The 12,211-nt window shown below is 34.5% G+C and overlaps 1 protein-coding gene across 3 annotated transcripts in view; it reads right to left on the minus strand.

Moving 5' to 3' along the window:
* Positions 1 to 12,211, minus strand: part of LOC127181432 (electrogenic aspartate/glutamate antiporter SLC25A13, mitochondrial) — a 60,326-nt gene that overhangs the window by 43,942 nt on the left and 4,173 nt on the right. The window contains exons 2-5 of one of the 3 annotated variants that reach the window (XM_051136183.1): positions 11,615 to 11,665; positions 11,429 to 11,483; positions 10,351 to 10,493; positions 4,068 to 4,183 (exon numbers count right to left, since the gene is read on the minus strand). In XM_051136183.1, the coding sequence (XP_050992140.1) occupies positions 4,068 to 4,183; positions 10,351 to 10,493; positions 11,429 to 11,440 (271 nt within the window). In that variant the 5' untranslated portion in view covers positions 11,441 to 11,483; positions 11,615 to 11,665. Of the gene's footprint in view, positions 1 to 4,067; positions 4,184 to 10,350; positions 10,494 to 11,428; positions 11,484 to 11,614; positions 11,684 to 12,211 lie in introns of those variants that run through there. The other 2 variants (XM_051136182.1, XM_051136181.1) reach the window with 2 other exon arrangements.

A 12,211-nucleotide genomic window follows, 5' to 3' on the forward strand; every position in this document is an offset into this window, starting at 1 on the left:
TACAAAACTAGGCAATGTTAGATTTTAATGATAGTACTGCCAAAAACAAGGTTCTTAAAAGTAAATCTTGTTTACAAGGCATTAAATTTTTTTTTTTTTATTTAAACATACACATTAGCATTAGTATTTTGAAAAAATACAAAAAAAAAAGTAATATTACGTAATGTACTATATAAAATGAAAAAGAAATATTTAAGATTTTGCACTCTTTGTAGGTCTACACTACCGGTCAAAAGTTTTTGAACAGTAGTGTTTTTTAAAGAATTCTCTTCTCCTCAACAAGCCTGCATTTATTTGATCTAAAATACAGCAAAAGCTGTAATATTTTGAAATATTTTTACTATTTAAAATAACTGCTTTCTATTTGAATATATTTTAAAATGTAATTAATTCCTGTGATCAAAGCTAAATTTTCAGCATCATTAATCCAGTCTTCAATGTCACATGATCCTTCAGAAATTATTCTAATATGCTAATTTGCTGTTCAAGGAACATTTATTATTATTATTTTTATTATCAAAATTTAAAACAGTTTTTCAGGATTCTTTGATGAATAGAAAGATCCAAAGATCATCATTTATCTGAAATAAAAAGCTTTTGTAACATTATACACTCTACATTTAAAAGCTTGGAGTCAGTATAATTTTTTTAGAAAAGAAATTATGAAAATGAATACTTTTATTTAGCAAGGATGCCTTAAATTGGCATGGATGCCTTTCATCAAAGAAACAAAAAAATTCTACTCAGCTGTTTTCAACATGATAATTATAATAATTAACCTTTTTCTGAGCAGCCAATCGGAATATTAGAATTAGGATGACGTGACGAGAATTGTTGCTAAATAAATGAAATCACAGAAATAAATTACACTTTAAAATGTCTGAATAGAAAACAGTTATTTTAAATAGTAAAAATATTTTTTAATTTTACTGTTTTTTGCTGTGCTTTGGGTCAAATAAATGCAGGCTTGGTGAGACTTCTTTTAAAGACATTAAAAATCTTACTGTTCAAAAACTTTTGACTGGTAGTGTATGTACAGAAATTCAGATTGTTATTGGATCATCTCATAACATGTTGGAGAACATGATCAACAGGTTTTATACGACCCTGTGGCATTCATTAAATAAAAAAAATACATTTTGACATTCAATTTATTTTTTAATTCAACTGTTCATTCATATCATATTAGCAATAAAACACAATTTATTAAATATAAAATAAAAAGGCCAAACAGAAGTGGCAAATATGTCTTTGCGATGAAAATAACAATAAAAGCAAAGAAAAATGGGGTTGGAGGTTTTGCCGAGAAGCATTTCTCATGGGGCGCTGCAGTTCCAACAGGTTTTTCCCATTTATAGCAAATTATATACAGTAAGCAGTCATTTAGCAGATGCTTTTTATATTGCATTACAACAGAGTTCCACTGTGGAGCTACTCCAGACCTTTATTTTATCAGTGTTTATGAACCTGTCAACACTTCTCTGTCCTTCTTTCTTTATATCGCTTTGGAGTCGCATGGCAGCCTGCAAGTTTATTACCTCTAATTCACCTAATTGAAGTTGAAGGGGGGTGAAAAATCAAAAAAAAAAAAAAAAAAAAAAACCCTAGTCATTCATTAATTAAAACCTAAATTTTCCAAACCCTTAAAAAATAACCCTTCATAATATGACTTGCAATGACAGGGTTTATTAAATGGTGAAAAAAGACTGTTTAATGTAACAGCAAGAGACCTTTAATGCTTTTAATGACATTAAGAGGGTTATAAACGGGAGTCTCCTGTTCGCTTTAACACAGAGCGGCATTTCATTTTCTTACCCTCTGTAGCGCATCACAATAAAGTGATTTTGACATGTCTATAATCTTAGTCAGAAGTTATTTGCTATTTATGTTGACGTGATTGCTGCAGTTGAAAAGCAGGTGTATGAGACAAATACTGCCTATACGTTCCCATTACAGCTCAACCCAGACGTACTACTGACGACATCAACAACAAGAGACCTTTGAACGCCACACTTCTAAATAACCTAGTCATTTCAATATGAAATATGCTTATGTGCATGCATTATCTGATCTTATTCCCTATTGACTAAAACAGGTTGATGAAAGTCTCTTTCTCTCCGCCTAGGCACTTTGGGTAGTGCATTTGAAATGAGCTGATCTGACAGGTCTCACCTACAAAAGGCAAATTAGACTATTTAAGTCAATTAGGGAAATTTAACGCATGAGATACACACATGCATTCTTCCTGTGCCAAGTTCTCTTGCAACATGAATATAACTGCAAAAGCAACTTCTCATATTATTGGCGCATTACTATCCTTTGTTCTTAGTCTTGTCTGGAATCAAATAACCGCAATGAATGTAAAGCAGAAGATTATGCTGATGTCCACTAGGGACTGTTTGAAATCGATCTGCATTTTAAAGATCTCTGGCAGTGGATGAATAAACCTGATTAAGAGTTTTACCTTTACTGATCCTGTAGTATTTCACTAAGTGACAGGAATCTGTTGGCCCAAGCAAGTATTCAGATTAGAATACTTAACATTAGCCCTTTGTTTTGAGGCCAGTGACTGAACATAAGGTGCTTTGGAATTTTACTTGATAACTGCACTGATTTAGACAGTCAGCTAATATAATTATAGTTTAGGCTAAAACAAAACCAAAACCAAAACAAAACAAAACAAAACAAAAGCAAGGCAAACAAAAAAAAAAAAAGCCAAGCAAAACGAAACAAAAAAGACAAAGCAAAGTAAAACAAAACAAAAAACCAAAGCAAAACAAAAACAAACAAAACAAAGCAAAGCAAACAAAAAACAAAGCAAAACTAAACAAGACAAAACAAAAAAACAAAGGAAAGCAAAGCAAAATAAAACAAAACATAAAAAAAACAAAAAAACAAAGCAAAACAAAAAAACCAAAGCAAAACTAAACAAAAAAGACAAAGTAAAGCAAAGCAAAACAAAAAACAAAACAAAGCAAAACAAACAAAACAAAATAAAACAGAACAAAACAAAAAACAAAGCAAACAAAAAAAGCAAAACTAAACAAAAAAGACAAAGCAAAACAAAAAAACCAAAGCAAAACAAGACAAAACAAAGCAAAACAAACAAAACAAAACAGAACAAAAAACAAAAGCAAAACAAAGCAAAGCAAAACCAAAAAACAAGAAAAAGCAGAACAAACAAAACAAAACAGAACAAAAAACTAACAAAACAAAAAACAAAGCAAACAAAAAAAGCAAAACTAAACAAAAAAGACAAAGCAAAAAAGCAAAACAAGACAAAACAAAGCAAAGCAAAGCAAAACAAAACAGAACAAAAAACAAAAGCAAAACAAAGCAAAGAAAAAAAACAAGAAAACAAAGCAAAACAAGACAAAACAAAAAAAAAATCAAAGCAAAACAAAATAAAACAGAACAAAAAACAAACAAAACAAAAAAGCAAAGCAAAACAAAAAACCAAAGCAATACAAAAAAACAATAACAAATCAAAACTAAACAAAAAAGACAAAGCAAAGCAAACAAAACAAAACCAAAGTAAAAGAAAATGAAAAAACAGAACATTAAAGCAAAAGAAAGCAATAAAGAAGCAAAGCAAAACACAAAACAAAAAAAGCAAAGCAAAACAAAATAAAACAGAACAAAACAAACAAACAAAACAACTAACCAAAAGCAAACAAAAAGCAAAACTAAACAAAACAAAAACCAAACCAAATAAAACAAAAAACAAGGCAAAGCAAAACAAAACAAAAAAAACAAATCAGTGCTGTTCTTACAGGAAGTGAAGTGCTTAGCAGGGTTTTGAGTGGCTTTACATAACATGGCAGCTGTAGATTAATAAAAGACTCCAGTGCTCAAAAAACATTTACTATTAAGTTTTTTTTAGCCAAGAAATATAGCTAATTCTCGTAACTTTAGCCTGTTTGACAAGGCCAAACAACACAGCATAGGCCCATTTATACAGAATGCAGATGAACTTTTATGAACATTTTACAACGGCTTCAAAGGCAGCTCATCCCATCAGAATTTGGAGCTGGAACTGTGTTTTATGAAGAGTGTTGTCCACTTACCAAAAGTGGCAACTCCGTTTCCAGTTTTGTCAAAGAGCTGGAAGGCAACCATGAAGAGAGCATCCGGAGCACACAGCACCGACTCAAAAGCCAGAAACTCCTGGAAGGAGATCAACCTGATGGAGACAAACAGACTTACAGCCTACATATTGTGGACACTTCACTCCACCAGCCTGGCATTACATTATTGAATGATGAGAGGGTATCACTCACTGATTACTGCTTCTCGTCGCCAAACAAAAAAAGGTAGCACATATTTTCATTGTGAACACTTGACACTTGAGTGATTTGTTCAACTGTAATTATCAGCCTAAAATTATGATGTACAAAACATCTAAACACACAGTCCAGCTTCGATTCTAGGCCCAGAGATTAAGTGAATGACAAAACAATTTGACATAACAGGCTACTCAATGATCCCAATCTTGATTGAAGTGCTTCCAATTTGACTGTCAAATGTCATTACCTTACTGAAAATGGGACCAGTTCATATAAGGCCCCTAGGATGGGAACTCAGTAAATAATGTGATTACAAGAGAACCAACAAGTCATGCTGCAGTACAGTAAGGAAATGCTTAGAAATTACCAGTACACACAGAAGACATAGTGTTTTTATGGCTTATACTACAATTTTTTGAAATAAATGACTATATGTAAATATAATACAGAAATTGTACCTACGTATGAATTTCTTTACAAACCTAAAGTATTAATTTTAGGTTTCTTTTTTAATGTATGATGGTTTGCAATTGATTAGGTGTGCGAAAACTTTTGACTGCTAGCACACAAATTCAGAAAGCGTCAGGAAGCCTTCTTGTATTTCCACTATTATTAAATATACAATAATTTTAAGATTATTTCATTAGTTCCTATACGTATGCTCGCTTTACAGAGGGGATAAATGGGCGCTATTGTCCAAAAACAATAATCAAGTAAACCAGCAGAAGGATTAAAAAAAATTGATATCAATAAAGGGGAACAGCACTACTTCAGCAAATGACTAAAAGTTTGAATCATAATGGAGAGCGTGACATTTGCCGAACATCAGAAAACACATAAACATGCACACAAGCGCACACATCCACCCGTATCTACCTCATCAAATAAGCAATTTCAGCATTCATAGGAAACCCTGGGGACCATGCAATCTAGTCTTTATTTAAGCGCAGTTCAAAGTTGCCTCAACTCCATTATGAATTTCACAAATGGATACAGCAATTACTCGAGGTCACTGCTAACGAGCAGTCCCAATGCATGCATCTCTAATTTATTTCAATTTCCAGGGAGCAATGATTACATTTTCGTGGCCACTCTAATTAATTTTGTTACTGATGAAATTCAAAGGAACTGAGAATTTGCGTGCTTCCAGCATGCCAAATCAGCCACATTGTGGAGTCAAGAGTAATTGTTTTATTAACTAAGCTGACAGTAGGAGAACAGGAGCCTGCTGTTTCAGAGTGGGTGGAGAGCTACAAAGGCGATCCGCTGGGCCCAGGCGTCGATGATTAAACACAAAATGCAATGAGAAATGATACAGATGCTGCTGCTGTTACAAACAGAAATGTCGACCAAAACTCAGCAAGCGATTCAAATGCATCTCCAAAAAGCTTTGGAAGGAAACGATGGACTTCTAAACACCAGATGGTATTGCTTTCATTTCAGATCGGCTTGATGGTCACTGTAATTGATTCTGGGAGCGTATCTGCATTAAATACCCTCCTCCTATCAACATACACAAAAATGAGCTGTGCACGTAGTTTCCCCAGCTCCATGCCAGACGCGAGGCTTATGATGGTTGATTAGCAGTTCCTTGACTACTAGAGAACAATTACGCTGGTACACAAACACACTAAGATGCCGTAGCCATTAAAAACAAACTAAACCGAAGCTCGAGTAATAAGGCCAATGCAAAACATCTTCCAACCATCAACTAAAATGGCACAGATCCAGAAGTGTAACATGGGGAATCCAAAAACTTTTCTCAAATATGATACTAAAATGGTTTAACAATATGGGCAGTTCATGTGGAACTTTGTTTTTCTAAACACAGAAAAGCCTTTTTAAATACACCAGCATTCACAGTTTGGGGTCAGTAGTCAGTAGTTTGGTTTTTTTTAAGAAATTAAGCCTTTTATTTAGCAAGGGCACATCAAATTGATCAAAAGTGATGGTAAAGACATTTATATTGTTACAGAAGTTTTTTTTTAGATATATAAATGCTGAAACTTTCTATTCTGAAAAAGTGCATCACATTTTCTACAAAAATATTAAGAAGCACAGCTGTTTTAAATGCTGATAATAAGAAGTAATGCAAATTGAGCACCAAATCAAAACGAAGAGTGGGGTAATGGTTGCTAAAAATTTAGCTTTGCCATCACAGAAATAATTTTAATAAAAAAATATTCATACAGAAAACGGTTATTTTAAATTGTAATAATATTTTACAATATTACAGTTTTTACTGTGTTTTTGATTAAATAAATGCAGCTTTGGTGAGCATAAAAGACACCAATCATCAAAAACTCAAGAGAAAGACACACTATACATACTAGGAATGTGTATCTCCATAACTGAGGCTGATGCGATACGCATCTCAATGCATAGCCAATGATACGATACATCAAAGATAAATATGAAGCAGCTACCGATGCAATGCGATACAATTCAACCCTACTACGATGCAGTGCGATCTGATTTTAATTTGACTCAACCCAGTGCAATTCAATGCAATACAAAGCAATGGAAAAAGACATGATGCTATGCGATTTAAGAGAGTACAGATACACAAAAGTTTTTGGACAGTAAGATTTTTAATGTTTTATAAAGAAGTCTCTTCTGCTCACCAAGCCTGCATTTATTTGATCCAAAATACAGCAAAAGCAGCAATATTGTGCTTTCAATTTCAATTTATAGTAAAATGAAAAAAAATCCTGTGATGTTATTTTGAGCAGCAAATCAGAATATTAGAATGATTTCTGAAGGGTCATGTGATTGGAGTAACGATTTAAAAAATTTAGCTTTGAAATCATAGGAATAAAGTACATTTTAAAATATTTTCAAATAGAAAACAGTTATTTTAAATAGTGAAAATATCTCAGAATTTTACTGTTTTTGCTCTACTTTGGATCAAATAAATGCAGGCTTGGTGAGCAGAAGAGACCTTTTTAAAAACACTTACTGTCCAAAAACTTTTTACTGGCAGTGTAGTTAGCTTTTATTTCTTTGGTTCACTCCAATTATTTGGTGGAAGACGCAGCTACCTCTGCCATGTTAATCTATATTCTATGTGACTCTCAGCACATGCCTTGGTCTCCATAGTGTTGTGATACTTCACATTCACGTAGCAGCAGTGGTGATGAGAGAACGCGCTTCAGAAACATTATGTTTCAATTAAAAGACATATTTTGATTCAACATCAAATTTATTACACATTTAGGCAACAACGGCCTAATATAAATTATGGAACATGGAACATAGAAGATCATTTGAGAAATATCTCAGCACTTTTTGTTCATACAGTGAAAGTTAATGGTAACCAAAACAGCTTTCCAACAGTCTTTAAAATACCTTACTTTAAAAAAAAATTTCTTAAATGATACTCTAAATAAGAAACTACATCTGCTAGCAGGTGGTGATAAATGTCTTTATGAGTCAATCATTCATTCAAACAACTGATTCATTCAGGAATTCAGTAAACGGCTCACTTTATGAATGGGGTTTTGAATCATTGATTCACACGATTCATTCAAAACAGGGATTCATTCAGAAACTAAACACTGCTGTGTTGCTCGGAAACGCACGACAATTCCGCTATGACATTTAACGAAGCATGTTCTCTGCAAAATTGAGCAAAAACACAAAATATTGTGTTTGAAATACCTGTATAACACAATATCAACTTCTTATTTACTGACCTGTTGCATAAAATCACATTTGAACTTGTGATACTCAGACAAAATCAGCACTCATCTGATATTTCTCTCGCTGCTGGTGTTATATCACTTATCATGAAAAATAAATATGAGACAATTTTTTTTTGCACCAATATATAACTGCATTAATGGAGTTGCTGCCCTGCATCACATGTGTCAAATGTTAACTGTATTAAATGTAAGATGATGTACAGGTTTAGGGGCGGGGCCAATGCGTTACTTGCGTTAAAAATATTTTAATTGCGTTAATTTTTCATAACTAATTAATGCGTTAAACTGACCTTAATAATATATAAATAAATTGTTTTTTACTAATGCAAATATGTTAAAAACAATGCATTGAGGTACAAATGCCAACTTTTTTTAATCAATGCATCGCATTGTTAACTTTTATGCCGACGCACCGATGCGGGGAATCTTACCATCTCTAATAGAAGCCAATACATTTGTTGTTTGTTTTCTTAGAATTGTAATATTATGTTGCTATCAATTTTCAATGTGTTATGCTAATCACAACAGGCAAATGTTGTACAAGCGGGAGCCACGCACCTTTAAATTGTGTTGTTTCTAAAAGTGAAAGGTGCTGGTAAACACTGTCCTTAGCAGAAACACTATTTACAGACTTATTATTTCAGTGGTTTAGCGTAGTAGCTTTTATCCGTGACAGGTGAAGAGAGAGCACCTTCAATAAGCTCCGGCCCTGTCATTGTCACTGACAAGCGCGGATTCAGAGGGACGCGGGCTGGTTTAGCTTTCCCTGAGTGCATACCTCAGACCAGCCTGAAACCACATGGGCACGGACTGCCATTTTCTCAGCATGCGCTCTTTACAAAGTTTTAACCCCCAAGAGGCTATGGAGTTTCACACTTGAGGAGTTTTTCCATCAAAAATGGAGAGGGGAGAAAAGATAGAGGGAGAGAAGGAGAGAATGTCTGGCAGATCTTTGAATCAGCAGGGAAGTCTACATGTGTTGAATGAATGATTCAGAACCGTTGGCAGGATGCCGCTCAAACAGGGCTGAGTGAATAAAGGAGAAGTGATTCAGTGCCTGATGGATGTCACCATATCACTTGATTTATTCCAGCTCAGGAGGAGGTAGAAAATGCATCATGCTGTTTGTATCCATCTCATGAAACAGAGATAACCTGTGAATCATCTCAATCAGATGAAAACCTACCTCGGTTGTAAAACACATCGTGTTCAGCAAAAACATCGGCACCCACACAAACAGATTGAGCTAGAGATGGATAAGAGCTTTCGGTTCTTCAAATTTAACGGTTTTGAATACATTTCAATATTATAACGAGCTTCATTTGTACACGAATTTACAAAAAAAACACGAACCGCTGTGAGGACTTCATTCCATCAGAATTCTGGGACGAAGGCCTTAAAATGAACGTTTCTTCATTTGCAACATTCCACAGTCCTGACGGCATGAAGGTCCCGACCACAGCCGCCACTATGACCAAACCTCAGAAATCCATATATATCCAGATCTTTATTTAACTAGTTCAGTAAACTACACGCATTGTGCGAACAACACGAGATAAACCAAAAAGACAATGCTTACCAACATACTCTATGAACATTTTTCCACAATCTTGATTAAATCAAACAATCCCCCTATTTTTTATCTCAAAGCCTTGCAAATAAATGAAAAAACCATGTTCAGAAAGAGAGCTCAAGCCATGATTCCCTAATAGTTATCCGTTAATAGCTGAGATGCAGCAATTTATCCATCCTCAAAGTCGCACAAAGCATGAGAGCTGAATGGCACAGGCAATTACAGTGCGTGTGTACCTCTCCCGGTCTATGGCAGCCCTAATAATGTGTGCCGCATGACCACATGCACTCGGCGCGGAACGCGGGCCGGCTGGTTGCCGTGGTAACGCACAATCTTTTTGGACTTACGCTTGCGTATCATTGGCCGTCATTATGTATCATTAAAAGCATACATATTAATGTAAAAAGGGGTTGAGCCGTGCTGCCTGAATGGAGCAGCACCTGAACAAAGTGTGGCGTGTTAAGATGTCTGACCCTTCATCCTAATGCAGGATTAAAAGCGCAAGATACCGCAGCATAATCCACATCCATTTCACAGCAAACGCTTTGTTTATGAATCAAATGAACTATAAACTGTAATTTACACAAGTCGTGAATTATTAATGAAAAACACAAATTCACGCTATGTTTGTCATTGTCACTTAAACACTGAACAATCAACAGCTTTATTTTGGGGGCATTTTTGTTTGGTGTTTGGTAGCACAGTTGGATTTGTTTCCAAACTATAACCTACTAAAGGTTCAAGTGGAATATAAAATCTAAAAACAGCAATAGAAATAAATACCAACCCGTCTTTGGTCTGGTCCACAACACCTGCCAGTAAAACGGTGGCCTCCTTAGAAAGCTTTCTGTATGTGTGAGCATGAAGGAACTTGGACACAAAGTCCTCTGGGGACATGTAGTGCTCTCCATTCTTCTCCACACTGGCATACTGAGAAGGGAAAGAAAACTGGGCTAATATCATATACATATATAAAGCTGAGGCCACTGCGGTACTGAATATATAGAGTGAATAAAATGCTTGTTCGCAAAATATCTGATTTACTGAAAATATTATGCATGTTATCTATATTTCTGATGATGCATAAATCTCAATTTCGATAAACTGACCCTTATGACTGGTTTTGTGGTCCAGGGTCACATATAACAAACCAGCAAACAAGCAGTCATTGAAACAGTCACTTAACACAATGAAGTATTTCATGAAAATTATTCGTATGGCAAAATACATTTCAATTAAAATCACATATGGCATCAAAATGGTAGTCATAAATATTTAGCATTAAAAGCCCAGAACGATGTAATCAAAGAAAATTGATCTTCATAGTTAAAGGGATAGTTCACCCAAAAATGAAAATTCTGTCATGAATTACTCACCCTCGTGTCGTTCCAAACCCATAAGACCTTTGTTCATCTTCGAAACACAAATTAAGATATTTTTGATGAAATCTGAGAGATTTCTGACCCTCTTGGTACCTTGAACATGGAAGGACCCTTGCTGTCTATGGACAGTCAGAAAGCTCTCAGATTTCATCAAAAATATCTTGTTCTGAAGAAGAATGAAAGTCTTCGGGTTTGGAACGACATGAGGGTGAGTAATTAAAAACAGAATTTTCATTTTCGGGTGAACTATCCGTTTAAAGGCAACATGAACAATACATTTTACAATCATATAGAAGGTATTTTCTATTCTTAGAAGCAGATATCAGAAGGAAAGAAAAAAGATGATTATTGAAAGGAATATCAAGCGTGTGTTAGTTCACTGCTGTTAGATTCATTTAAGATGCTACTTAAAATACGTTATTCATGCAAAGTTTTTTCTTGTGCGTTTAAGGAACTCCGCTTCGTATATTCATGTGAACTTACTATGAGTTCCATACAGTGCTCGATGCATTTTTAAATTAATCCTCAGGTTTTCTTTCTGTAATGAGAAATTTATTAAATGGTTACATCAGATAGAGGTATATGTAATTGACACCAGTGCTTAGATGTTGGGCTACGGCTCCCGCCCCTTCATTTCCAGACTTTCAGGGGAGATACGCGATGACATACCTTTAAGAAAATGGACTTCAGCTCTGCAGGATCAGCCCTCTTTATTATTACCTGTAGAGACAAACACATTCATAATGAATGTACATGTGTGCTTCTGGACCACAAAACCAGTCTTAAGTAGCATGGGTATATTTGTAGCAATAGCCAAAAATACATTGTATGGGTCACAATTATCGATTTTTCTTTTATGTCAAAAATCATTAGGATTTATATTCATATTCCATGAAGATATTTTGTGAATTTCCTACCATAAATATATGAAAACTTAATTTTTGATTACTAGTATCAAGCCTTTTCTAATTTTCTAAATATTTTGATCTTTTTGCACCCTCAGATTCCTGATTTTCAAATAGTTGTATCTCAGCCAAATATTGTCCTATCATAACAAACTATACATCAATTGAAAGCTTATTTATTTAACTTTCAGATAATGAAACTGACCCTTACGACTGGCTTTGCAGTTCAGGGTCACATATATACATCAGGCCGTGTAGGATGAAGGTTTTTTATCATGACATTCCAGTAGTGATGGTGATCATATCACATCTAATTGCTGGTAATATTATTAAAAGCATCTTCTATATAAGGAACCCGGGC

The sequence above is a fragment of the Labeo rohita genome, chromosome 19 (assembly GCF_022985175.1).
Source record: "Labeo rohita strain BAU-BD-2019 chromosome 19, IGBB_LRoh.1.0, whole genome shotgun sequence".
NCBI lineage: Eukaryota > Metazoa > Chordata > Actinopteri > Cypriniformes > Cyprinidae > Labeo > Labeo rohita.